Source organism: Alexandromys fortis, unplaced genomic scaffold (assembly GCF_014885135.2).
Source record: "Alexandromys fortis isolate MF-2015 unplaced genomic scaffold, M_Fortis_MF-2015_v1.1 scaffold_54, whole genome shotgun sequence".
Lineage (NCBI taxonomy): Eukaryota > Metazoa > Chordata > Mammalia > Rodentia > Cricetidae > Alexandromys > Alexandromys fortis.
Genome location: NW_026067958.1, coordinates 2085124 through 2112398, shown reverse-complemented (window position 1 = coordinate 2112398; position 27275 = coordinate 2085124). Strand labels below are relative to the sequence as shown.

Sequence of the window (27275 nt, the reverse complement as noted above, 5' to 3'; positions counted from 1 at the left end):
AATAAATAAATAAATAAATAAATAAATAAATAAATAAATAAATAAATAAATAAATAAATAAATAAATGAGCAAGCAAGCAAGCAAGCAAGCAGGCTAGGAGTGAGTGAGACATCAGAACAAGGGAAAAATCAACCACAAAGGGGAAGTAGGCAGCAGTGGAGTGAAGCTGCCAAACCCTGAAGAGGAAGAAAAGAACTGCCATGCAGGGCAGGAAGAAGTGGGCCTGAATGAGGCTATGATACAATAAGGATCTGTTCATATAGAAAAAAAGAAATAAATTACTAAAGATTAAGGAAGTCATTTATCTTTAGATTGAAACAAGCCATAAGTATGACAAGAAATAATGATAATGAGCCTAGATCTTCTAGATTACATTTGGTAAAGTCATTGAGTTTATGAACTACCAATATATATAGACACTGATACAGAACATATCAATATGTTCAAAGGTATATCCAAATACTGCATCAGAATTCAGCTACTATGGACTCACAGTTTTTAACATATATGATGTAGAATTAATACATGCAAATTTGCATTTAAGTGCTAATAAACATGTCTCTATTTTCTAACTATAACAACTGAAAAAACCTAAGACCAAAAATGCCCTAAGAATAATAAGTATTTTAATGTATACATTGGTCTCTAACTATCATTCTCATGTAAAAGAAAAACTAGCTCCTTAGAGTAAATTAATTCTAGTAGTACTAGACTACCCATGAATCGAGATGAACCACAATACAATGCTGTGGTGAAAAGAAAATGCTCACAGAACGAAAGAAACGAGTCAAGAGACTAAGGAGGCAGATTAAAGAGATACCATCAGTCAAGCTGCAACATAGCACGAACATCAAAGTAAATGAAGATAACAGAGCAGGAACTATTTCAGAAACATACAGGACTATGGCTTGGGTGGCAAAGTGCTTGTTTACTATAACAAGAACCCGAGTCTGATTCACCAGAGTCAAACAAACAGGCATGGTAATACGTCCTGTTATTTCAACATTTGGGAAAGATGCAGAAGGATCAGACATTCAAGCTTACTTAAGAACACTCGCTATTCTTGCAAAGGACTTAGGTTCAGTTCCCAGTGGCCACATCAACCAGCTAACCAGAATATCCAACACACTGTTCTGGCCTCCATGAGCACCAGCACATATATGGTGTACATACAAGCAGGCACATACACATAAATAATAGTAACTAATCAAATAACTATCTTTTAATGAGGTTTGAACTCATACTTAGCTACATTTCAAATGAGAATAACCTACTATTCATTGACTCTCTGAAAACAAAATATGACAGCACCACATTTAAGTCCATACTATAACTGTACTTTTTGTTATAGCAGAATGCAAACTAAAAAAAAAAAAATACAGAATTAGCCATGAATCATAATAATAAGTTAAGAAGTAGTTGTGGGGGCCTGGAGAAATAGATAGCTTAGAGGTTACAAGCACTGGCTACTCTCTTCCAAAGGTCCTGAATTCAATTCCCAGCAACCACGTGGTGTTTCAAAACCACCTGTAATACGAGATCTGGTGCCCTCTTCTGGCTTGCAGGCATACATACAGGCATAACACTGTATACATAATAATCTTAAATTAAAACAAAAAAGAAATAGTTATGGATGCCAAAATGAGTAAAAGGCAGAAGGCATACAAAAGATGTTTACATACAAATTAATTTCCCACAAAGTGACTAATGATTATAAAGGGAATAAAATCAATCTACTAGTAGAGAAACTTAACAGACATCACCTTAACTAATGATGAAACTAATGATGATAAAGATTATAAGGTATGAAAAAAATTGGAATCAGATGCAATAAAAGCATAAAATCATTTGTGTGGCATTCTTTTCAAAAATGCAACCACCAAACTGGACAAGTCCAAATAGAATGATATGCTACAAAATAAAAACTACAATATTCTAAAGTATCAAACTGACAAAAGTCAAAGAAAGATTAAGTTACTACTGAGATTAAAAGATAAAACAAACAAAACTTCTGCTATTTTTGCATCAAACAATTTATGGGAAAAATGAGAAAACATGAATGAATCCTGATTTTGATAGTTATGTTATAGATGTATGAGTACCATCCTTCATTCTCTATTTTGTAGTGCTAGACACTGAACTCAGGACCTGGCATATAGTAGGAGATGCTCTACCCCTGAGCTTTTCTAGCCCAAGTACGCCCATCCTTATAGGAATATATAGTTTGGAATAACAGAGGAGGAACTCTATACTATTCCCACAGCTTATATATAAACCTTTATTTCAAAATTTGTAAGGAAAACAGGTTTTTACATTAATTTTAAAGGTACTAAGCAATGCAAGTTTGAGAGGCATGTCAGTGGTTAGGAGTGCCTGCAATGTAACCCATTAAGATCTGAATTCAGATCCTAGCATAAATGTAACAAGCAAGGTGAGGTACCACACACACCTTTTAACCCCAGCACTACAGAAAAAAGAGAGAGGATTGTTGGGGCTTACTGCTACCAGCCTAGGCAAAAGAGGGGGGGAAAGAAAACACTTCAAGCTTCAAGATCAGTGAGAGACCCTGTCTCAGTCAACAATGTGGAAAACATGAGAACAGTCAATGCCTTCTTCTGACTCCCTGACACACACCTGCACACACACACATACAGCACATTTACATATACCACACACCTGTAATCCAACCCTCTGGAAGTAGAAACAGGAAGATGACAAATTCAAGGTCGGTCTCTCTCTCTCTCTCTCTCTCTCTCTCTCTCTCTCTCTCTCTCTCTCTCTCTCTCTCTCACACACACACACACACACACACACACACAAACACACACAAACACATACACACCTACCTTACTTTTAGCAAGTCTGAAGCCTACTGGGATACAAGAGAGCCTGTCTCCACCAAACAAAATAAGCAAAACAAACCTCCAGAAAAAAAAACACAAAACACCTTGAAGAAAAAAATGTTGTAATAAAACAAAGTCAATTAATCAACCTGGAAAACCTCTGAAAAAAGAACTTAAATACAACAGCACTTTTAATGTCAACATAGCCTCAACTCAACATGGTAATTATTTAAGAACTAGAAATTGCATTGCAGAGAAAAATGCCACACAATAATGAAACTTCCAGAACACTCAGACCCTTTCACATGGATCCCAACAGTATGAACCCAGACACCACAAGAGGCCCTTCTATGAGGAGCTGATCTACAGCTGACTAAATCTATTCTGTACTACAGACTAAGGAGCCAGAAAAATTATGACATTTATTGATGTAAAAATATACTCAGCATTATTAAATTTCAAAAGTAGAGGAAATAGTAATATGATCTAAATATTTTATAAGCACTTGTGAGATACACAAAAAGTCAACAAAAGGTTTGAATAAGATTTATTTTTTCCAAATGTTTTAAATAAATACCAATTACTTAATCTGAAGATTATTAAAGTATCTGAAATCTTAAAATTGACTATGACATTCTTCCACAGATGCAACATGTACCTTCTTTTACACACACAGTAACTGTCTACCGGCAGTGGACAGCAGAAAAGCCTTGAGTGTGGCAGCAGCATCAAACCACAGTGTATGTGAATGAGTGTGAGTGTGGCGGGGGCGGGGATGCACAAAATTAGGAAGAGATAAAGCAAATGGTTAAGGTCTCAAATATTACCCTAGACCCTCAACTCCTGGGCTCAACTCATCCTCCTGCCTCAATGTCCCAAATACTTGGGATTAATGACAGAAAACTAATGACTAATTCAAACCTTAACATTTGATAAGGCAAGAGGTTGGTAAATTTTCAAGGACAAATGTGTACTGAGTGACCGAAATGTCCTGAAAACATTAATAAACGCCTAGATTAGAATAAAAGATGACATGACGCAGGTTTATGACTTTTACACTCTTGTGAGCTTATTTTACTACTGTAGCCTAAGACGGTAACTATTTTTCTCCAAATCTTTATGAAGTTAAAGGGAGATCTTTAGTTTTTTAAGGGGGAAAAAAAATAACAAACAAAAATTTAAAAATAAAAACTAAAACCCACCTCTTTTCTATCTCCTAGTTTCAAAACCAAAAATGCAAACAACATTCAGATGACATCACTGTACCTTATTATAACGATCATGTGGGACAGACTGTAAAACGATTGGCTCCATTGTAGAGACATTGGCAAATTGTACCTCTGGAATATAGAGGGCACAAACCACATGAGCCCAACCTAAAAATAAATACATACATAATGTCATTCTTCAAATTTTATCAAAAATAAAATTACTATCTGTCTTAAAAGATCTCTTAAAATTACTATTTAAGCAAATTCATAACAAAACCGTAATAAAAAATCTAGCTGCTGCATTATTTATGTAATAATTGTCCCCGCTCACTGCGATGAAAAGGTTCCTAATCATGGCTGCATCTGTTATGCACTGAACGTAAACAAAGGGAGCACTTATGTATTCAAGTGCTGACATTGTTACTTAAGGGCAGACTAAATTCAGATTAACACTACTTTCTGAAACCCACTTTCATTTGAAGAAAACAGGTATGATGATTCCCAGCATTCTGAACACTTTGAAACTACATCAAAAGGTGTTTCTCCACTTCCAGGTCAGTCAATCTACACAGTGAGTTGAAGATCAGACTACTGCCAAGTTAAGACTATTTTAAAAAGCCAAAAGCAAACGCATAAATAACGCTGTATAACTCAACAGTTAGTAGCGCCCCTGATTCATCTGTAAGCTCTAGGTTCCATTCTCATTTATGCAATAAATAATTTATAGCTTTAAATAGCTTAAAGCTTCAAGTCTTGAAAGGTTGGATAGTTCAAAGGCAGAGAACTTGCCTTAGTCTGCACAAGGGTAAGAGTTGGTTCCATTCTCATCATCAAGGAAATAAACAAGAGGAAGGATTTTAATACTCTTAATTGTAATAACCTTAAATCTATCAGTATTAGTTTTTATATTTTGTCAATATTTTGAATGTTCATAGGACGGGTGTAATTTTTCTATTTTAAATCTTTATCTGAAATGTTACCAGTTGATATTAAAGTTTCTTTTAATTAATTTAGCTGAGGCTAAAGAGACAATGTTATGGTTAAGAATTACTATAAAACTGAAAAAAAGGGTGAAATTCCAGGAAGGTGAGGTCACAGACAAAGAGAAGTAGTAATACTGGAAGACTAGAAGCTAGGATTAAAAATCAGATATACTACAGACCTCGGAAAGATCACACCTAGGCTTTAATCATCTTAAACTCTAAACTTTGAACAAAGCAATCCTAAACAAGCACCATCTGCATCAAACAAATAAATATGCATCTCCTCTGAAGGAAAAGGCTAACATTTCATAATCAAGTCACAAATAATGACTATAATTTGTTAATAAGAACTTCTAGAATAAAAAGCACTGAACACATTAAAGTAAGATAGCACAAATCCAGTGGAAACAAAATCAAATCTACAATTTGGAGTTATCAGAATATTAGTATGTTTATTATGGTCAAACACATATAAAGATCACAAGGTTGCTCATGAAAAAGGTGCCAAAAAAAAAAAAAAAAAAAACCACCAAACAAAGCCAAAAGTACTATCAAACACCAAAGGGAAGCATCATTTCCCTCAAAAAGGAAAAATTATTCCAAAAGGAAGCTTGAATTGGTGGTGGGGGAGGAAGAGATGTGTAGATACTATCTATAAAAATAAGGGCTTATATTAAAAAAAATATGCCAGGCTGTAGTGGTGCACACCTTTAATCCCAGCATTTAGGAAGCAGAGGCAGGGGGATCTATGTGAGTTCAAGACCAGACTAGTCTATAAAGCAAGTTCCAGGACAGCTAGGACTGTTACACAGGGAAACCCTATCTTGTGGAGGGTGGAGGGGGGCGGGGGGGGGGGGGGAGAAGAGATGAAAAGAAGCAGGCATGGTGTGGTGGTGCACATCTTTAATCCTAGCAGATGGCCAGCAAAGGCAGGCAGATCTCTGAGTTAAGGTCAGCCAGGGCTATACAATGAGACTGACCCCAAAACAAACAAAAAAGAAAAAACCAGGGGGGGAGGGGAGGGGAGGGCAGGGGAGGGGAGGGCACAAAGGCTGGAGCCATGGTTCAAGTGGTTAAGAATGTTTGCTGATCTTAGAGAGGACCCTGGTTCAATTCCTAGAACTCACATGACAGGTCACAACTGTTAACTCCTGGGATTAGATACCTTCTTCTGGCTCTGAAGGCACCAGGCATGCACACGGTTCACATTCATACTTGAAGCAAAACACACAGGCACATAAATAAATCTTTAAAAACAACAACACTGCCAGGTGAAGTGGCCCAAATATGAAAGATGGAGGTGTGAACAAGCCTACAAAAATGAAGGAAGGGTAAAAGAAACCAAAACTAATGAATTATTGCCTAAATGGTATGGAATAAATCCCCTAGATCAACACTGACAAAAACTAATCTACAGGGCTGGAGAGGTGGCTCAGAGGTTAAGAGCACTGACTGTTCTTCCAAAGGTCCTGAGTTCAATTCCCAGCAACCACATGGTGGCTCACAACCATCTGTACGGAGATCTGGTGCCCTGCTCTGGCATTCGGGCATACATCGAGGCAGAATGTTGTATACATAATAAATAAATAAATAAATCTTTTTAAAAAAAAAAAACTAATCTACAAATTTAAGATTTGTTTCCCAAAACCTTAACCGTATTTCAGAACAAAGCTTACAAACAGTTAAAGGGGTAAAGCATGGTGGGACATTCACAGTGATAATCCCAGCAATAAAGGGTTAAAGTAGAAAGAACAGTAGCCTAGGCCACAAGACTGTACATATATAAATATTTGTGTATGCACACATACACATAGAATGCAATATATATAATTTATACCAAGAAAATATGGTAGAAGAGACAGGTACAAGGGTAGATTCTGTACTAGAAACAATGACAATTACATAGGAATTGTTCAACTCTCTTACACAACTCTAGAAAACAGTGAAAGGTTTGTGGCAACCAAGTACCTACTCAACTAAGGAAAAGGCAATAGCTCTTTGACACCTTTCGTTCCCTTAGCATACGAATGTTTTAGGCTCAGGGGTCTTAAATACACAGCTAGAGTTTCCAGTGTAGACTCTGGCCTCAAAAGGCAAAAGAACCAGCGTAAAGTTTTATGTACAAAGAATTGTGTCTGTCACTGCTCCAGAGTGCTCCAGAGTGTCTGAAAGCGAACCAGGGACTGAGTCCTGCCTGTCCTTCTGCTCTCTCAGCGATCATTCAGAAGAGAAAGTAGCCCTTTCAACAAAAGGCAACAACCCACTGATGCCTGGAAGAAAAGATTACAGTTGAAGCACACACTGAGTATCCAACAGTCCAGGAGGAAAAACTAGAGAAAGAGCTGCTGAGCTGAATTCACCTTCACCTTTCTAGCCCGTGACCCTTTAATACAGATCCTCATGTCGTGATGATCCCCAACCATAAAATTATTTTCACTGCTACTTTGTAACTGTAATTTTGCTGTTATAAATCATAATGTAAGGACTTTTAAACTAGAGAGTTGCCAAAGAAGTTGCAACCCACAGCCTGAGAGAGCCACTGATCTAAAAAGAACTGAGATAGCCCTCAATTTTTACCTCTAGCTAGAGTCTATGTATGATAAAAACGGGAAGTAAGGGGATAAGGCAGAGTGGTGAACAGAATGAAACATCACAGAAAGAATGCAACACAGACAGTGCTGCTTTTTCTCACTAACCAATACTAAATGGTCAAGGAAATCATCATCAAAACATTAACTGAAGAGTCTCCAGCAATTATATAACAAAAATAATCTACAAGTCTCTAAAAATAAAAGTTTTAGAACACTATAAACAATAAAAACTAAACCCCTAAAGGAAAGGTGGACCATTACTCCAGAGTTAACCCACTATAACATTCAATTATATCTAGTTTGTGGTTTTGCAATGTGTCTCTCTCTCTCTCTCTCTCTCTCTCTCTCTCTCTCTCTCTCTCTCTCTCTCTTGTTTTTTTGTTTGTTTGTTTTTCAAGACAGGATTTCAAATCCTACCTAGCCCTGGCTGTCCTAGAACCCCCTCTATAGACCAGGCTGGCCTCGAACTCAGAGACCCTCTTGCCTCTGTCTCCTGAGTGCTCGGATTAAAGGTGTGCGCATATGCGTGTGCAATGTCACCACCTGGCTTGGTTTTGCAATGCTTTAGAGGATATACCTCAAAGCATGCTAAGCAAGCACCCTACAACTCAGTTATACAGCCCAATACAATACATACATACATTCTAAAATAAGCTACAGAGTTAGTAAGGAAAAATGGGGAGGCACGGGGGGGGGGGGGGGGCTGTGGAGACAGTTCAGCAGGTAAAGTGCTTGCTGTGTAAACGTAAGACTTTCAATTCAGACCCCCAGAACCCACATAAAAAGCCAAGTATTCTGCTGGAAAGCAGACAGGAGAGAGAGTTGCTAGCCAGTCAGTATAGCCAATCAATGAGTTATAGAACCTTTAGGCTTTACAGGTACACACACAGGTACACATGTATACACAGTTGTGTGCATACACAAAACCCCAATTTTTTTTAAGTATGGCTTATTCACAGAAGAGTTTCTATCTTACACATGCCCAATAGTTACATACCGAAGAAAGTTATTAAAAAGAACCAAACAAAAATCTTGAAATTTTATAAAAATGAAAATAAAAATATTACAACAATGCCAACAGCAAACACAAGCAAATAGAAGGGGATAATGTGGGTTCCCCTCTGCACGCTGTGAATATGTATTATTGCCACTGGTTAATAAAAAAGCTGCTTTCAGCCAATGACTTAACAGAGTAAAGCCAGGCAGGAAATCTGAACAGAGATGTAGCGAGAGAGTAGGCAGAGTCAGGGAGAGCCATGTAACCATCACAGGAGACAGACGCCTGACGTAGGTCACAACCACATGGCAATACACAGATGAATAGAAATGGGTAATTTAAGTTATGAGTTAGCCAGGAATATGCATGAGCTAATAGGCCAAACAGTGTTTCAATTAATACAGTTACTGTGTGATTATTTTGGGTCTGGGTGGCCAGGAAATGAACAAGCAGTGTCAACAGGGGAAAAAGTAAAATTAAAGATAAATCAACTGATAATATCATTTGATGAACACTGAAGGAGAGGAGAAAAAACACAAAAGTGTAGGTAAAATACCTTTAAGACACAATACTGTGTACATGTATTAATAAAAGAATTTTCATGAGTAGAGGAGAAAGAACGATGGATGGGACTGTGTAGGGAAATAATGGCTCCAAATTTCTACGATTTCATAAAACATATGAATATATAATTCAAGAGTCTCAAAAACCTTCAACGAGTGCAAAAGGAGACATATAATGATCAGTTACATGCCAAGGAAAAGCTATCATCGTTTTAAAGCACTGAGAAGCTATTCAACATAAAACAAGATGCTAAGTCAAAAATACACAGCCTACAATTTGTAATGGCTTGGCTTGTAAGTTTTGAACTCTACAATGAAACAAAACTCAAAAAATATTCAGTAGAGACAACTTCAAGTTTGGATATGGCAATTCTTCTAGGCTAGTAACATGTGGTACCATATTCTTCCAGTAAGCCAAAACCAATGTGACAAGTAAACAGACAGAACTCAACAGAACTGGGTTGACAAATGACAATGTTCGGAAGTTTAAGACTACTAACTGTATTTTCAGCTCAGAATACAGTCAGGCATACTCTAACAACATTTTGATCAATGACAGACACTCCATATATACAACCATATTCCCAAAAGATTACTAAGAAGGCAAATTATTCCAGTGCCTTCTAAAATTACACATCTATTACACATCCCCGTGTACTGCATTATTAACATGTTTATAGTGATGTTAGGCTGAATAAACTTACTACGCTAGCATTCAATACGCCATCCACATACATACAACTATGTGTATATACAATATTAAATAGTGGTAATAAGGAATTATGCTACTGGCTAATGTGTATGCTCTGCTTTAAGTATTTTAATTCTTATGTCTCCTATTTGATTTTAAAAGCAAAATATGCCAACTATAAAGTCAGGTCCTTAAGGGAATATTCTAAAATGTACTGCTACTGTAAATTCTAATAGCTCTGCATGGTTTTTGGTGACAACGGTTTTTGTTTTTTTGCAGTACTGGAGATTAAATTCAGTTCCTTGCACATGCTAGCACACACTATCACCACGCTACAGACTCAGCCCATGAATAAGACTTCCCTGAAGACTTTTCAAGGAGATGTTAGGTTAAGATAGGAAACAGTGGTTCTGATATGCCTGATCTTATGCAGAACAAGGACAATAATGGGAGCTGCTTCTGCCTAATTTTCTCTTTTTTTTTCTGCCTAATTTTCTAACAAAACTTAAAAGATTTTTTTAAAGAAGATCATATAGGATGGATTCGTGATAGCACACATCTTCAGTCCCAGCACTTGGAAGGAAGAGGCAAGAGGATCTCTCCAAGTTTGAGGCAGGCCTGGCATATATACAGAGTTCAAGGTCAACTAAAGGATACATAGTAAAATCCTTTTTTTTTTTTGAATAAACAAGTATTTTTTGGGAACATAACAATGTCATTTATAGGAAATATTCTAGATACTTCTATGACGTTTTAAGATTATGTTATTACAAAAGAGTCAATAAATGAAAACAATGAAAAACTATAATGTAAAAATGCTACAGTAGCTGGATATGGTGGTGTAGGATTTTAATCCCAGCACTCAGAGGCAAAGCAGGTGGATCTCTGTGAGTTCCAGGTCAACCTGGTCTACAGAGTAAGTTCCAAGACAAGCTATAAAACCGGGAAACCCTGTCTCAAAAAAAGAGGGTGGGGCAGACAATGGTAGTGAATGATAATCCCAGCTCCCAGAGCTCAGGAGGCAGAGAAGTTCAATGATAGCTGGTCTACAGAGTAAGTTCTAGGGTAGCCAGGACAACATTAAGAAACAAAAAACACCCCATCTCAAAAACCAAGAAAGAATACCTTGCTGTCCTACATCATCATATTCTCTTGCCACTGGACAGCTTCAATTCTCACAAACTCATGCCTACACAGTACCTTCTATATCAGGCAGGTATTTATTATACCCTTTCAGTATTTGGATTGATAACTTACCACTATGTTATGCCTGTGTTATTCAGCATTATAGAAATATGTGTGTTTGTAACCTTGAGGCAAAAAGCTATATCATATAACTTAGGTGTATAGTAAGTTATATGTCTAGGTTTATGTAAATACACTCCGATGTTCACTAAATAAGAAAGCACCTATGACACATTTCTCAGAACTTAACCAGTATATGACCATATCTAAAAAGTTAAAAAAAAAATCAACTTTTGACAATAGTTTTAAAACTAAAGAAATAAATTGCCAAAATTTACAAACAAAACCAACCAACAAAATAGAACATTTTAAATTCTTTAATCACTAAAAGCAATTATGCAAATTTATAACCTTGAGAAAACTCAGGATATATTTCTCAGCTATTTCTACCAAAAATTTCCAGATTATAAAATTCCAATTTTACTGAAATACCTCGAGAGTATTCCCATTGTATTATAAAACTATTATAACATTACTGCCAAAACCTGTAAAAGAAATCCCTGCTTAACCACTTATGAAAAAACGCTAACATTTTTTATTTTTTTACTCCCCAAAAACCATTATCTTGAACAAAATATTAACCAAATAAATCTCATATTATTTACTTTAAGAAAATTGGCTGATTTTACTTTCAAAATCAAACCAGTGTAATTCCTATCAAAAGAAAGGAGAACAAGTATATGACCATCTCAACAGAAAAAAAAGAAAACCTATCTTTATACTTATGTATCAGTCACTTAATTTTCATAGTTTAACAAGCACGCATCTACATAGTTAAGAATGGTACTGATATATAAAGGAAGAAGTACTTTAATCTAGGCATGTAGAACATTCCTATAATCCTAGAACTCATGAGGCAGAGGTAGGGGAACTGCCACACATCTAGGCCAGGCTGAGTTACACAGAAAGCGCCAAGTCCTAAACTATACACAAGGAAATAAAGAACAAGAGAGGACAAGAAAAAGAAGACAGGGAAAAGAAAAACCAGACAAACTTCTCAGGGAAAGATAACTCAAAGTAAAGATGCAAAATAAATACAGGGTAATTGTCATCCAAAATGCTTGTAACTGGAATATAAGGGAGATTTAGCTTTCTGAATATTTGCATTGATTTTTTTAACCAGCTAAGTATTACTAATCCAAAAACCCAAAATCTGAAACCAATGTTCAAAAGATGTTAGATTTTAACAGTGCTTCAGATTATGAATCTTCAGAAGAGAAAATGCTCAGAATCCGCATGAAAGAATTCCTTGCCTGATGAAGTTGGTACCCAGGACTTAGGAATAATACACTAGTAAGAATACTCGGTGAGAATGGTTGGTCCTGTAACCCCAGAACCTAAGTGAGACGTAGTAGTGAGGCCATCTTAAAAGGCAACAACAAAAACCAAACCATGTGTGGTGGCACACACCTTCAATCTCAACACTTGGGAGGGAAAGACAGGCAGATCTCTGAGTTCAGAGCCAGCCTGGTCTACATACATAGAGAGTTCCAGGACAGCAGAGAATATAGTAAACCCTGTCTCAAAAGATAAAATAAATCAATATTTCCAGTAGAAGAATGTAGATGATTCTACATGAAACAGCCAGTACATAATGAAGACAAACTGTATGAATAGAGAAAATGAGTTCAACTACACATAACTGTGCCCATTTACAATCCCAGAACATGGAACAATGAAACAAGAAGATAGGGAACTCAGGTTAACCTAGATCACATAGTGAGACCTTGTCTCCAATTAATTAATTACATCATCATTAATATTTTAGTAACAATATTTAGTTTGATAAAATAGTATGAATTACCAAATTTTTAAGTACTATACCATATTAATTTTCAATATTTTTTGAAAGACTGTACTTACCCCCATTATCTGTTCTTTTTAAAGCTCCATCTTTATGGGGACACAGCTCACATCTCTATTTAAAGAAAATTAAAAATAAAAAAAAAAGGAAAAGGCAATGAAGCTTTTTTTCAGATCACCAAAACCATCTTTCCTATAACTTCAAAACTAACAAATAGAGTAGCATCTCTATTCATTGCCACCAAGAAAATTCCAGAACACTTCTCACAAAATAATATTTGCTGAAAATACCTTGTTTTATAAAGATTCATTTTTTATGTTACGTTTGTGTGCTCTGCAAATATGTATGCAAGCATGCATGTTGCCTATATGCAAGTATCCATAGAGGCCAGAAGAGGGTACCAGATTCCCTGATATTAAAACTATGGAAGACTGTGACCTATCATGTGGTTACTGGAAACTTAATCCAGATACTCTACAAAAGGAGCAAATGCTTTTACAGACTGCCAAGCCATCTCTCCGTCCCCCAAAATAATTATGATTTTCCTTATAATACAAGATTAACAACTTCTTTAAAAGTATACTTTGAAACTCTGGCCCCATAACTGGGCAGTGATAGCACATGATTTTAATCCCAGCAACCGGGAGGCAGAGGCAGGAGGATCTCAACTGAGTTCGAGGCCAGGGTGAGTTCTAGGACAGCCAGAACCACTGCACAGAGAAGTCCTGTCTTAAAAAAAAACCCAAAAGAGGGAAAATCTGCCCACCTCCGTTTTTCAGTTTTACATGCCTGTCATCCCAACAACTGGGAAATCTAGATAACAGTACTGCCATGAATTGAAGCCATCCTGGGCTAGAAAGAGTTCCAGAACAGCATAGACTATATAATGAGATAGTTTCTCAAAACAAGCAAGCAGAATCCTGAATTTTATATTAATAAAAACAAAGGTGGATGTGGTAGCATATATTGAGAGTACCAGGATACTTGGGATGTTGTAGAATGAAGGTAAGTCCAGGAGTTTGAGACCACCCCAGAAAACAAGACCTCCTTGGAGGAAAAAAAAGAAAAAACAAACTGGGTATGGTAGGACAAACCAGTTATCGCAGCACTCAGAAGGCTGAAGCAGGACTACAATGTTCAAGGCTACAGTGAGAAAACATTTAAAAACAAAACAAATGAAAAGAAACAAGACTGTGACATTTACCTAGGTCACTTTGGTTTCTAATACAGGGAAGAATCAGCTTGAGGACTCTGGAGAGATGGCCAGTGCTGCTCTTCCAGAGAATCCAAGCTAGGTCTGGCACCCACATCAGGTGACTCACAAAGGTTTCTTCTGTTCCAGGGGATCTGACATTCTCTTCTGGCCTCTTCATGTACAAACATGCACACTCACACACAAATGATATACACACAGATACACAATAAATAAAAGGAAATCTTAAAATACATTTAAAAAAAAAAAGGACCCAGTTTGCCTAGCATAGTGATGCACACTTGGGAGGCAGAGGCAAACTGAAGGCAGAGGCAAACTGACTTCTTTTTTGTTTTTTTTGTTGGTTTGGCGAGATGGTGGGTTTGAACTCGCTCTGTAGGCCCAACAGGCCTCCATCTCCTGCCTCTGCCTCCTGGGTGCTGGGATTAAAGGCGTGAACCACGAATGCTTGACTGCTTTCTTGAGTTCAAGGCAAACTAGTACTAACTACCTAGTGAGACCCTATCTAGGCTGACAACAAAGTTTTTTTTAAAGGTGACAGACTGTACTCAGCCAGGTGTGGTAGACCTCAACTGTAACACCAGCACTTAAGGAGGCAAGAGAAATTCAGATTATCATCAGCTACATAGTAAATCTGGCCTGGGATACATAAAAGCCTATCTCAAAAATTATCAAGAAAAAATAAAGGAAAGTAATTACAATCAACTGAACTATATCATACATTTTAAATACCTACAACAAATAAATTTAGACTTCTGAAAGTGGTAAGCTTGTGAGAGGACAAATCCATAATAAAGATGACAACTGTAAGTTCTGGAGAACACAAGTAACTGCTACCTTAATGAAATGCATAGCAGAAAAGAAAGCATCTAGAATCCATGCTAAGTGAAAACTTGGAAAGAATGGAGAACACATCATTGTGTTCACCCTGAAGACAAGACATAGTCAACCCTTCAGGCTCCTGTAGTTATAATACCTAAGAACCACAACAGAAGGTTCAGAGCAACTTTGGTGTCCAGAAAGTAGATTTGAATCCCAAACAGGGCAAAATGAAGAGAAAGAACCTACTTTTACAGTTATAAAACCAACCCAAATCTTTTGTTGACTTTACACCACACATACACAGGGCAAGCCATTAGCCCAGCTAAGGAAAGAAGAGACAGACATAAAAACAAAATGAGATTTAAATAGATTTTTGAAATAATACAAGGTGGCTTGAATTCAAACAATCAACTACCTCTAATTTTAAATTTTTCAATTTCAGGGCTGTTGAGAACAGCTCAATGAGTAAAGTGCTTGCCAACAAGTGATATAAGCTCAGATCCCCAAAACCTATGCACAGCTCAACAAAGTAAAGAGTATGGGTAACCTCCAGTGCTCTACAGCTAGCTAGATGGGTGAGGGAAAGCAGTTTATTGGCTAGCAAGTCTGGTGTACAGTTTGAAACAAGAGACCCTGCAACAAACAACAAGATGAATAGTGAGGACTCACACCACAATTCAAGCTTGTCCTCAACTTCTATATATGCATCATGGTATGTATATGCCTGAACTTCTACACACAAATACACATACATACACACAAAAAGATATTAAAGTATCAATTTTATTTTTTTTAAGACAGAGTCTTGTACAAATTCCTATGTGGAATATCTTGAAATTCTGATCCTTCTGTCTCTACCTTCTAGTGCTAGAATTGTAGGCATGCTTGATGAGGTGCTAGGTAACGACTAGATAAAGATTCTACTCAACTAAAACTACCAGTCCCTTCAAAGGAATACAACAGAGCATGGACTTTTCAACAAAATATAATGTTTGTGAGATGATCTATATTACTTGACCTGTAAAGAACCAGAAAGAAGGTTAACCATTATCAAAACAAAAGCAAGTCAACAAATGTCAACTCCAAGATTACCCAGACTTTGGAGATAGCAGAAGAGTTTTAAAATATATATATATGAAGGCAGACAGATCTCAAAATCTCTGTGCATCTGAGGCCAACCTGCTCTCCATGTCAAGTTCCAGGCCACATGATATATAATGAGACTCTAAATTAAATAAATAAGATACATATGAAATAGAATGAAAATGTATCTGTAATAAATGAAATGGAAACTATCAATAAAGGAAAAGAAGCTATAAGTAACTGAATGGGGCTAGAGGTGTACCTTAATGGTAGAAAGAATACCTACCTTTCACAAGGCTCAGAGAAAGAAAAAACCAACAATAAAGCCTGGCCTGGTAGCACAGAGGACACAAGAGTCAGGAGGAATGAGCCAAGTTCAAGCTGGCCACAACTGTAGGGATTTAAAGACCAGCCTCTGCTATAGAGATCCTGTCTCAAAACTTAAAACAAAGCTAGGTATGTAATTTAGTTGTAGAAAACCTGCCTAGTGTGTGTAAAACTCTGGGTTTCATTGTTCAGCACTGTAAAACCCAGCACTGAAGACTACCAAAAGGAGGAAAACAAGAACAACAACACGACGACAAAAAAAAAAAAAAAAAACCGAAGTAGCCGGGCAGTGGTGGTGCACACTTTTAATCCCAGCACTCAGTAGGCCAAGGCAGGAGGTTCTCAGTGAGTTCAAGTTCACTCTGGTTTACAAAGCGAGTTCCAGGACAGCCAAGGCTAAACAGTGAAGTGTGTGTGTGTTGGGGGGGGTGGGGCAAGGGCAGAATTATGGATGCTCAGAGAACTCAGGAACAAAAAAGGAGGCTCAAGTGCCAGGCTGAAAAGGCCCAGACAAATGGACAAATGGTCACAAATTCAAGGCCAGCCTACTCTACAAAGCACACTCTATGCCAGCAAGGGCTACCAAAACAAAAGCCTGTCTCAACAGTAAAACAGAAAAGAGAGAAAGACCTAAAATATAAATGTGACAAAGTATTGAAAGAAAAGAAAAATGTAATAGTTTTTCACTGTCAACACAGAATTATATATTTATATATCCAATTGATATGGGAAGAAATATAATGGCCAATCACCCAGGAGACTCAGCACATTTATGGGAGTATCTATCAGGTAAGGATTCTCAAAGGAGCCACACTACTGGGCTACTGGAGGCCTGGATAAAATGGAATATATATGAGTTAGTTAGCCAATAATCCTGACCCTTCCCCTTCTGTCAATTTTTTTTTCTTTTCTTTCATCTTTCAAGTAGGATTTCTCTGTGTAACAGCCCTTGCTGTCCTGGAACTTACTTTGTAGAGCAGACTGGCCAGGAACTCACTGAGATCCACCTGCCTCGGCCTCCCAAGTACTGGAATTAAAAGCATACACCACAATCACCCGACTTTCTGTCAGATAGTTTGTGTCAGAAACAACTAACATTAAAATAGCAAGAAGAATTCATCATCAAAAAACAAACTTTGTAAAAATGAGGGGGAAAGGCTAGCAAGAAGATGCCTTAGGAAGCCCGGTGAGCTGAGTTTTATCTCCAGAAACCATGTAAACATGAAAAACCAGAACTCCACAAACTTGTCCTCTGATTTCCACATGCTTGTTATGGAAGCACCAAAACATGTGTGCAACACACAATTACAAACATACAAACAGCCAGGCGATAGTGGTACATGCCTTTATAATTCCAGCACTCAGAGGCAGAGGCAGTTCAATCTGACTTTGAGGCCAGCCTGGTCTACAGAGCAAGTTCCAAGACAACCAGAGATATACAGAGAAATCACCTCGAAAAAACAAAAACAAGCAAACAAACAAACAAAAATACAAATAACAATGACAACAATACTATTAAACCAACTGGGCCCACAAGATAGCTCAGCAGTAAAGGTACTTCTTGTTCAGTTGGAACCTCTAGCTCACCCCTGCATGATCTAGAAAGCCCCATCCATTTCTGTCTCTCTCCCTCTCCAAGAATCTGCAAAAAAGAAAAGGTGCAAAAAGCCCAGTTCTGAATTCTTGGCAACTGTTGCAACTCCTTTCCCTGTGGCCACCAGCAACCCAAGCCCCCTCGTAAATATTCCAGCTTTTGATCATACTTGGGCACAAACCCACCTTGTGGAAGACACATCAACAACCCTCACCTACAAACTATATAATCTGGGCATGAACCTGGCCAGAGCCCATAAACCCAGCATTAAACTGTGGTAGTGGTCTTTTTGTCACTATTGGGATTAATAACAGACAGACTAGATAGACAGGTAGACAGGTAGGTAAGGGACAGATAAGAGATTGACGGAAAGACAGACAGATGTAATTAAAAGAAAAAATGAGGGGCTGGAGAGATGGCTCAGTGGTTAAAAGCACTGGCTGCTCTTCCAGAGGACCCTGGTTCAATTTTCAGCACCCACATGGCAGCTCACAACTGTCTGTAACTCTAGTTCCAGACACCTTCACACCAATGCATATAAGTTAAATAAATTCTAAAAAAAATGTTTTAAAAAAATGAGGTTGGGAGATGAATTTCTCAGTAAATTGCTTGCCTTCCATGTATCCATGTGAAACTAGTTGGACACGACAGCACAAGCCTAGAATCCCAGTCCTGGGGAAAGGGATCCTGGGTGATTACTAGCAGACACTGGAGATGTGGTGTGTGGGGTGGTTCACACCTTTAATACCAACACTCAAGAGGCAAATCTCTGAATTCAAAGCCAGTCTGGGTCTACATAGTGAGTTCCAGGACATTCAGAGCTATATAGTGAGACTCAAAAATCAAGTAAATTTTTTTTTTTTTTTTTTTGGTTTTTCAAGACAGGGTTTCTCTGTGGTTTTGGAGCCTGTCCTGGAACTAGCTCTTGTAGACCAGGCTGGCCTCGAACTCACAGAGATCCGCCTGCCTCTGCCTCCCGAGTGCTGGGTTAAAGGCATGCGCCACCACCGCCCGGCTTCAAGTAAACTTCTTAAGACGCCTAGCATCAAGTCTCGGCAGCTCAGACACACGTGCACAACACGTAACAATGAACAAAAATTCAGAAATTACATACTTCAAATGTTTGAACTCATATTAATTGTATATTATTAAAGTCATTCTAAAAAGAAAAACAATTCTAAAATGAATTTAAGTTAATTATAAGCCTAAATTACATTTTTTTTTAAAAAAATGGCTCAGAGGCCAGGCAGTGGTGGCGCATTCCTTTAATCCCAACTATTGGGGGCTCTCACCTGTAATTCCCAACACTGAAAAAGCTAAGATAAAAGGATCTCTGGGATATGTTACCCAACCAAGTTGACTATCAAAAAAGAAAGTTTACTGAGGGACTCTATCTTAAAAAGCAAGGTGGAAAGCTACTGAGAAATACACACAATGTTAATCTCTGGCTTCCATACATACACAAAGACATAGATAATTTTAGCCATAGTATAAAACATGTACTTTTTAGATGAACATGATACACTCACCAAAGACCTTATAAATAAATCAATAAAGTAAGATGTATTTAAAACAAAATTGTTTTAAGACAGAGTCTCATTATGCAGCTCTGGCTAGCTCAGAACCTGCCTACTATCTAGACCAAGCTGGCCTGAAACTTAGAGCAATTTCCCTGTCTCTGCCTTCAGAGTACATTACAGGCATGTACCACCACCTACCTACTCAAGACAACAATGAAATTAAATCATTTATTATATTTGTTGACTACACTAGAAATACATAAAATTTGTGATATAGGATCCCACCTAAAAGAAAGGGTGAAAGAACAAACTAAAGCTAGCAAGACGGCTAGGAGGGTAAAGGTGCTTGCTATCCTCAGAATCCACACAATGGAGAAAACCAACTACCACAGTTGCTCTTCGACTTACACACTCACAAATAAGCAAGCAAACAAATAAATGGTCTCTTTATAAGTTGAAAGAAAAAGAATAACAAAGTGGAAGGACAGAACAAAAAAAGATAATCAGGCAGGGAAGTCTAAAAGCAAAGTGGATTGATCATTTGTTAATAATTGCAAACCCTTTTTTTTAGGCATAAAAAGGATATGATGTTACAAACCTATTATCCCACCACTTGGGAGACATACAGAAAGATTATCACAAGTCCAAAGCCAGTTTGGTATACATAGCAAGTTCTAGACCAGCTAGAACTCCACAGTAAAATCTTATCTCAAAATTCAAAATACACAATCAAGTGCAGGGGCAAATGTCTTCATTTCCAGTACCGGGAGACAGAAGGGTCTCTGAGTTCAAGGACAGCCTGGTCTACAGAGCAAGTTCCAGAAGAGTCAGGATTACACAGAAAAACCAGTCTCAAATAAACGGAAGGAGGGAGGGAGGGAGGGAGGGAGGGAGGGAGGGAGGGAGGGAGGGAGGGACGGGGAGGAGACTCCACCAATAACCAATAAATCTGGTGATAAAGCCCTGTACTCCTAGAACTTGAGAGAACAGGAGCATTATTAATTGGGGGAATAGAGAGGGACAGAACTGAAGAGATGGCCCTGAAATTAATAGAACTGCTGTACTTCTAGAGGACCAAAGTTAAATTCCCTGCGCTTGACGATCAACAACCATCTATAACTCTGCAGGCACCTAGCACACAAGTGGTACACAGACATACATGCAGATAAACATACACATACAAAAAACAAATCTTAAAAATTAAAAAAGTAGATCCAGGTCAGCCTGAGCTATATTACACTCTGTCCCAAAAGGGCAAAATTCAAACAATAATAAAACAAAGCCAATAACATCACTATCTAGCAAATTACTACAAAAATTGTAAAAATCCTGATGTACATAAATGTGAAAAGGTCTAATATTAACGATTTGAATCCTACACCATAATAGAGATTAGAAACAAGTATTATATCCAATGAATACAAGATTAGTACAACATTTAAAAATGTTTATCAAATTCAAGGTTTTTTTTTTCTGATCAAGCAGTTTATTATTCCTTGGAAGCTGTTATATAGCAAATGGGCAAGGGGGAGGAGAGGGTTCAGGTCTGCAGGGATTCAGGTCCCGAGACGTCCCTAGCTCAAATTCAAGTATTTTAAATACATCATCTCAATATAAGCAGTTTAAGAAAAACTCAACATCCATTTACAATACAAATTCTCAGATAACTCATTACAGTCCTCCAGTCTCAAATAATTACTTTACACCCAACTATGTTTTTCATTTTGGGTTTGATTTTTGTTTTCACAGTACTAGAGGTCAAATCCAAACTTTTACAAATGCTAAGCACCAGCACCTGTAATATTTTTAATACTTATTCTGAAGAGACTGTCCTTGCCAGAGCTAGCTAATTCCTGAGATAGTATGAGCTTTCATGTGTAAACCAAGAGCCCATACCTTAACCTTCTTAACTTACCTAAGTCTAGGCCATTGTATTCCCCCCAACCTAAGGCACCCCAGAAACAAGTATAGACCAACTCATTCATTCCTTCAGGCTTCCCTCTTCCCTCCCTCTGCCACATGACCAACCCCCAGCACCACTGAAGGTGACATTGTGACATGGCCTACCTCTCCCTTCTTCAAGTGACTGGTAAATGTAAAGATCTTTTCAATGGCAGTTTATGTCCTTATTTGTTCATACAATTTAAATAATAAAAACTTGTACCTGAAAACAATATGATAAAGATCATTAATAAAAAGTTAACAACGGGATTGGAGAGGTGGCTCAGAGGTTAAGAGCACTGAGTTCAATTCCCAGCAACCACATGGTGGCTCACAACCGTCTGTAATGAGATGCAAGCATCTGTTGTACAAGCATACATGAAGGCAGAACACTGCACACACAATAAATAAATAGTAAATAAACAGGCAGATAAATAAATCTTTAAAAAAAAAAAAAGCCAATATGCTGGGCATGGTGCCACAAGCCTTTAATCCCAGCACTCAGGAGGCAGAGAAACAAAGCTCTCGAGTTTGAGGCCAGCCTATTCTATGTGAGTTTCAGTCCAGCCAGGGATATAAAGGAAGACTACGTCTCCAAAAATTAAAAATAAAAATCAATTCTAAAAATATTTAGAATAGTGCCACTTTAGCTAGGCAATAGTGATATATAGATACATCAGTAACTCAACACTCAAAATGATTGCAAAAATGTAGCCATTAATCCTAGCACTTTGGACTGAAAATTCAAGGCCAGCTTGGGTTACCTTTAAAAGGAGTCAGGTGGCAGTGGGGCGGTGGTAGTGGCGGCGGCAGCGAAGGCGCACACCTTTATACCAGGAGCTTGGGAAGCAGAGGCAGGCAGATTTCTGAGTTTGAGGCAAGCTTGGATTACAGACTGAGTTCCAATAGACAGCCAGGACTACTACACAGAGGAAACCCTGTCTCAAAAACACAAACACAGACTAAGTTTTAAAACCACCACATAAAAAGATTTTTAAAAATAGGGCCAAGGCTGTGAAATGACTGAACAGGTAAAGTTGCTTGCTGACAAACCTAATAACCTGAGTCTGATCCCCAAGACCTACAGAGTGAAAGGAACAAAAAGACTCCCACAAATTGTGCTCTGACCTCCACACACACATATATACACAATATAAGAAAATCAAAAGGAAAATAGAGTTGAGCAGGAAGCAAAGGCAAACAGATCTCTCATGAGTTCAAGGCCAGACTGGTCCACAGGTATATTTTAAAAGGAAAAAGAAAAATGGGGTAACGTATGCACAACTGTAATTCTAGGTGGGCATGTCCAAGATACATACATACATATATACATACATACAGATATAGATACAAGGATTCAAAACTCCGTATGTCAATTCTAACACTTATCTACAGAGTCAAACCAAGTATCATCTCATTTGATGTTTTGGAGGAAATAGAAAAGCTAATATTTATACAATGTGAATTTAGATTGTGCACTCTTGAAAATAAAAAGATTAAAAGTCTTGCAATTTTAACTTCAAAATTTATACTAAAAAAATTTAGAATCCCAGCACTTGGGAGGCAGAGGCAGGCAGATCTAAGTTCAAGGTTAGCCTGTTGTACAGAGCAGTCAGGGTTACACTAAGAAACCCTATCTTTAAAAAAAAAAATAATAAGTTACAAATATTTGGAACAGCATGATAAAAATAAGGCTAGATGAACAGACCAACTGAAGAAGGCAAAGTTCTGAAAGAGGGCCCACTTATACAGCATGTTCTACAAAAGTGATGCAGTGAAAGAAGGTTTCAGACAAAAGTAACTGCATAGCCATATACAAAAACTGAAACCTACAAAAAAAAAATGTGAAATGTGTCACAGACCTAAATATAAATTAGCAAAAACAAAAAATTTAAAGGAAATTACCTTCATGACTTCGGGGTTAGGCAAAGTGTCTTAGCTCACAGTAAGCAACAACTATAAAAGAAAACACTGACAAATTAGACTTCATCAGATTTAAATTTTTTGCTTAAGGGTACAATTAAGAAAATAAATAAGTGAAAGCATACAGATTTGAAGAAGTATATATAATATATAAAACATTTCTCTAACAAAGACCGGTATCTCCAACACATAAAAACCGATGCAAATCAAACTGGATAGAGAAATTAAAGAAGCTAAAGCTCTGAGCAGACTTAGAACTTAGGTCAACACACAAACCACAACATGCTCAATATCAACTTCTCACAATGACACCCAAAGTATCACAATGACATGACTTCCAATCAAGATGCAGTGAACAAAAGGAACTCAATTTAGCTTTTTTACATGAAATAATAAAAACCTAACAAAATGAGTAAAATAATAGCACTGAAGATACTAGACGAGAAACAAGACAATGATACCTAGGAGACAAGAAACATATGACACAAGCCACAAAGTGCCCAGCTTACTGCCTTGGGAGAGTTTTCAGGCCGAGGAACAGGGAGGAGGAACCCAGACAGGGCCTGTGGTCTCCCCAAGTTGAGGAAACGGAGCTGGGAGTCCAAGGAAGCCAAGGTGGCTAGAGCTCACAAAGGAGACCAGCAATGAGTAGAGAGCTGGAGAGAGAGAGAGAAATGAAGAAATCTACAAAGGCTCATTCTAGAACTTTTAGTTGAATACCAAATCAACATTTACATGTAAGGCCTATCTGAAGCCAGAAGAGTCAGAGGGGAACTAGGTCCAGCATTACACAAAGTAACTAATACAGTATCCCAAAAGTCAGAACATCACATCAGAGGGCTAAGGAAAACAGGTGAGGACTGGAAAGATGGCTCGGTAGGTTAAGTGTTTGCAGGACAACCCTGATTAACTGAATTTAACAGCTGGAACCCATGGGAGGAGGACAGAACTAACCCCAAAGATGGAAGTAGTCCCCTTACCTCCACACACTCACCATGACATGTACATCCAAACACCCTTGAACAGGCCAAAGAGGCGCGCGCACGCGCGCGCACACACACACAAAACACAAGGAAAAATTTATAAGACCAAAACAAAAGCAAGACATGCTACCCTGTAGTGAAATAAGAATTAATCAAACCAGTAATAAAATGCAGAAAACTACCAGAGAAGCCCTTTAAAACACTTATAAGGGGATGGAAGAGGTGGCTCAGAGGTTAAGAGCCACTGCTTGCTCTTCCAAAGGTCGTGAGTTCAATTCCCAGCAACCACATGGTGGCTCATAACCATCTGTAATGAGATCTGGTACCCTCTTCTGGCCTGCAGACATACAGACAGACAGAATATTGTATACATAATAAATAATAAATATAAAAAAGGTAGTTTAAAAAAAAAGAAAAAAAACAGCTATAATGACTAAATAAGCAGAAAGCTAGAGGAAGCAAGCAAGTAATAACATAAAAGATTTAAAAATTTTCCAGGCAGTGATGGCACACTCCTTTAATCCCAGCACTCAGGAGACAGAGGCAGGTGGATCTCTGAGTTCACAGCCAGCCTGGTCTAAAGAGTTCCAGGACAGCCAGGGCTGTTACACAGAGAAACCCTGTCTTGAAAAAACAGAGTGGGGAAAAAAATATTTAAAATTTGAGCCATATTACAACCTGCCTATAATCTCAGCACTTGAATGGGAAGGACCAGGAATTCAGGATGAGCCTGACTACCTGAGACCCTGTTTCAAAAAAAATTAGTAATATGAAATTGTAAACATGAGAATCACAAGGTTTAACTGGAAAAACTGATTCACAGCACATAAAACCAAGCAATGTTTGCTTATTGTACATGGTGCAATATATGCATGTGTTTGTAAATGTGTGTAGGGTGAACACACCTATGCATGTAAACATATAAGCCAGAAGCTGGCATCAGATGTTTTGCTCTATGACCCTCCATTTTATTTTTCTAGACATGGTCTCTCACTGAACCTGGAGCTCCCCAACTGGCTGGACCATCTGACTAGAAAATCACAAAGATCCCTAACTCTGCCTTTCTGTGCTGGTACCACCATTCTTGGCTTTTTATGTGAGTGTTGGGAATCCAAACCCAGATCCTTATGCTTATGCAACACACACTTAGCAGCTGAGCCATCTCCCCAAATCCCCAAGTAATTTTCAATAACCTGAGTGAGACAAAGGGGAAAGAACTTCAAAGGGTGAACTTCAATTAGCTTTACAATGACACACACACACAAAAATGTATTTATAATCAGAGTTACAAAAACAAATAGAATAGTAAACCTTTTTTATCTGGTTAAAATTATAAACATAAGACCAACTGTAGACACAGACCCTATGGGGAGAGGGGGAAATTACTCAAGTATCCTCAGGCATATTGGCTCACATCTATAAAGCTAGCACAGAGTAGGCAGAATCAAGAAAGCCACTGTAAATTTGAGGACAGTTTGGTTTATGTGGCAGGTTCCAGGCCAGAAAAGGCTCCATGGCAAAGAGGTTTTTTAAAACACTAGACAGACGAACTGGAGAGTACCCAGGCTCCAGTCCTAGCACCCGAACACCACAGTTCAGGCACATTAACCCTAGCTCTGAAGAACCCAATGTCCTTTAGCCACCTGTATGCATACAGCAAATACAAACACATATATATACATACAAGTAATTAAAACTAAAAATATTTAATTATACATAAAAAGGCACCCTAGTAAACATCAACTACCAAAATCAAGAAAGGTAAAACAGTCAGGTATGGTGGTGCATACCTTTAATCCCAGGAGGCAGAGGCAGAGTGATCTCCCAAAGTCAGATCAAGCTCTTAGTCTACGATCAAATTCCAGAACAGTCGGGATTACACAGAGGAAACCCTGTCTCAAAAAACTGCATACTTTAATCTCAGCACTCGGGGAAACAGAGGCAGGTGAATCTCAGTGAATTGAAGGCCAGCCTGGTTCTGAGTTCCAGGACAGTCAGAACTGTTACACAGAGAAATCATATCTTAAAACAAACAAAAAGGAAAATCGTAAAACATGATAAATCATACAAGACCAGAAACATAAAATCCTTAATGTAAAAAAGGTCACATTATCACAAAATTAAAACTAAAATTCAAATGAGAAAATAGGCAAAACTTTCAAGGGACTTATCCCATAGTTGAATGGGAAATGTATAGCATTTAATGTATGCATTTTAAAGGTTTCAGCTTGACTAGGCACACCTTTAATTCCAGATTTCTGGAGGCAGAGGCAGGACTGACCTACACAGAGAGTTCCTTCCAAGACAGCAAAAAGAAAGGGAAAAAAAAAAAAAAAGCAAAGATCTTGTCTCAAAAAGTAAGGAAAAAAAAAACAAAACAAGTTCAGCATGGAGTTTATCCTAGCACCTTGGAGGTAGAGGCTCAGAAATCAAGAGCTGGAACTCAGTGTTAGGTTATCTGCAAGAATACACAAGGCTAAGGTATAAGCTGTAAAGTATGAAGAGTGCACAGGCAGAAAAAGGGAACGACAGCTGTTTCAAATGTAATGTACCAGACACCCATGGACTATAAAAATTAACTTAAAAGAGCCAGGCAAGGTAGCACATGTCTTTAATCCATCACACAGGAGGCGGATAGGGGATTCCTGAATTTGAGGCCACCCTGGTCTACAGAGTTCTACAGGACAGCCAGGACTACACAGAGAAAGCCTGTCTCAGAAGAAGAAAAAAGTTAACATAAAATAGATCACAGATCTGGGCTAGGCAGTGTTGGCGCAAGCTTTTAATCCCGGTACTCAGGAGGCAGAGGCAGGCAGATCTCTTTGAGTTCGAGGCCAGCCTGGTCTACAAGAGCTAGTTCTAGGACAGGCACCAAAATTAGAGAAACCCTGTCTCAAAAAACCAAAAAAAAAAAAAAAAAAAAAAAAAAAAAAAAAAAAA

General features: G+C 37.9%; 1 protein-coding gene across 14 annotated transcripts in view; it reads right to left on the bottom strand.

Moving 5' to 3' along the window:
* Mllt10 (MLLT10 histone lysine methyltransferase DOT1L cofactor) overlaps window positions 1-27275 on the bottom strand; it is a 151724-nt gene that overhangs the window by 105229 nt on the left and 19220 nt on the right. For 7 of the 14 annotated variants that reach the window (XM_050152650.1, XM_050152648.1, XM_050152651.1 and 4 more), the window contains 2 exons: window positions 12989-13043; window positions 4111-4220 (listed from right to left, as the gene is read on the bottom strand). The exons of 1 other annotated variant lie outside the window; for it this stretch is intronic. In XM_050152650.1, the coding sequence (XP_050008607.1) occupies window positions 4111-4220; window positions 12989-13043 (165 nt within the window). Of the gene's footprint in view, window positions 1-4110; window positions 4221-12988; window positions 13044-14133; window positions 14321-23334; window positions 23386-27275 lie in introns of those variants that run through there. 6 more of the 14 variants (XM_050152661.1, XM_050152662.1, XM_050152657.1 and 3 more) reach the window with 5 other exon arrangements.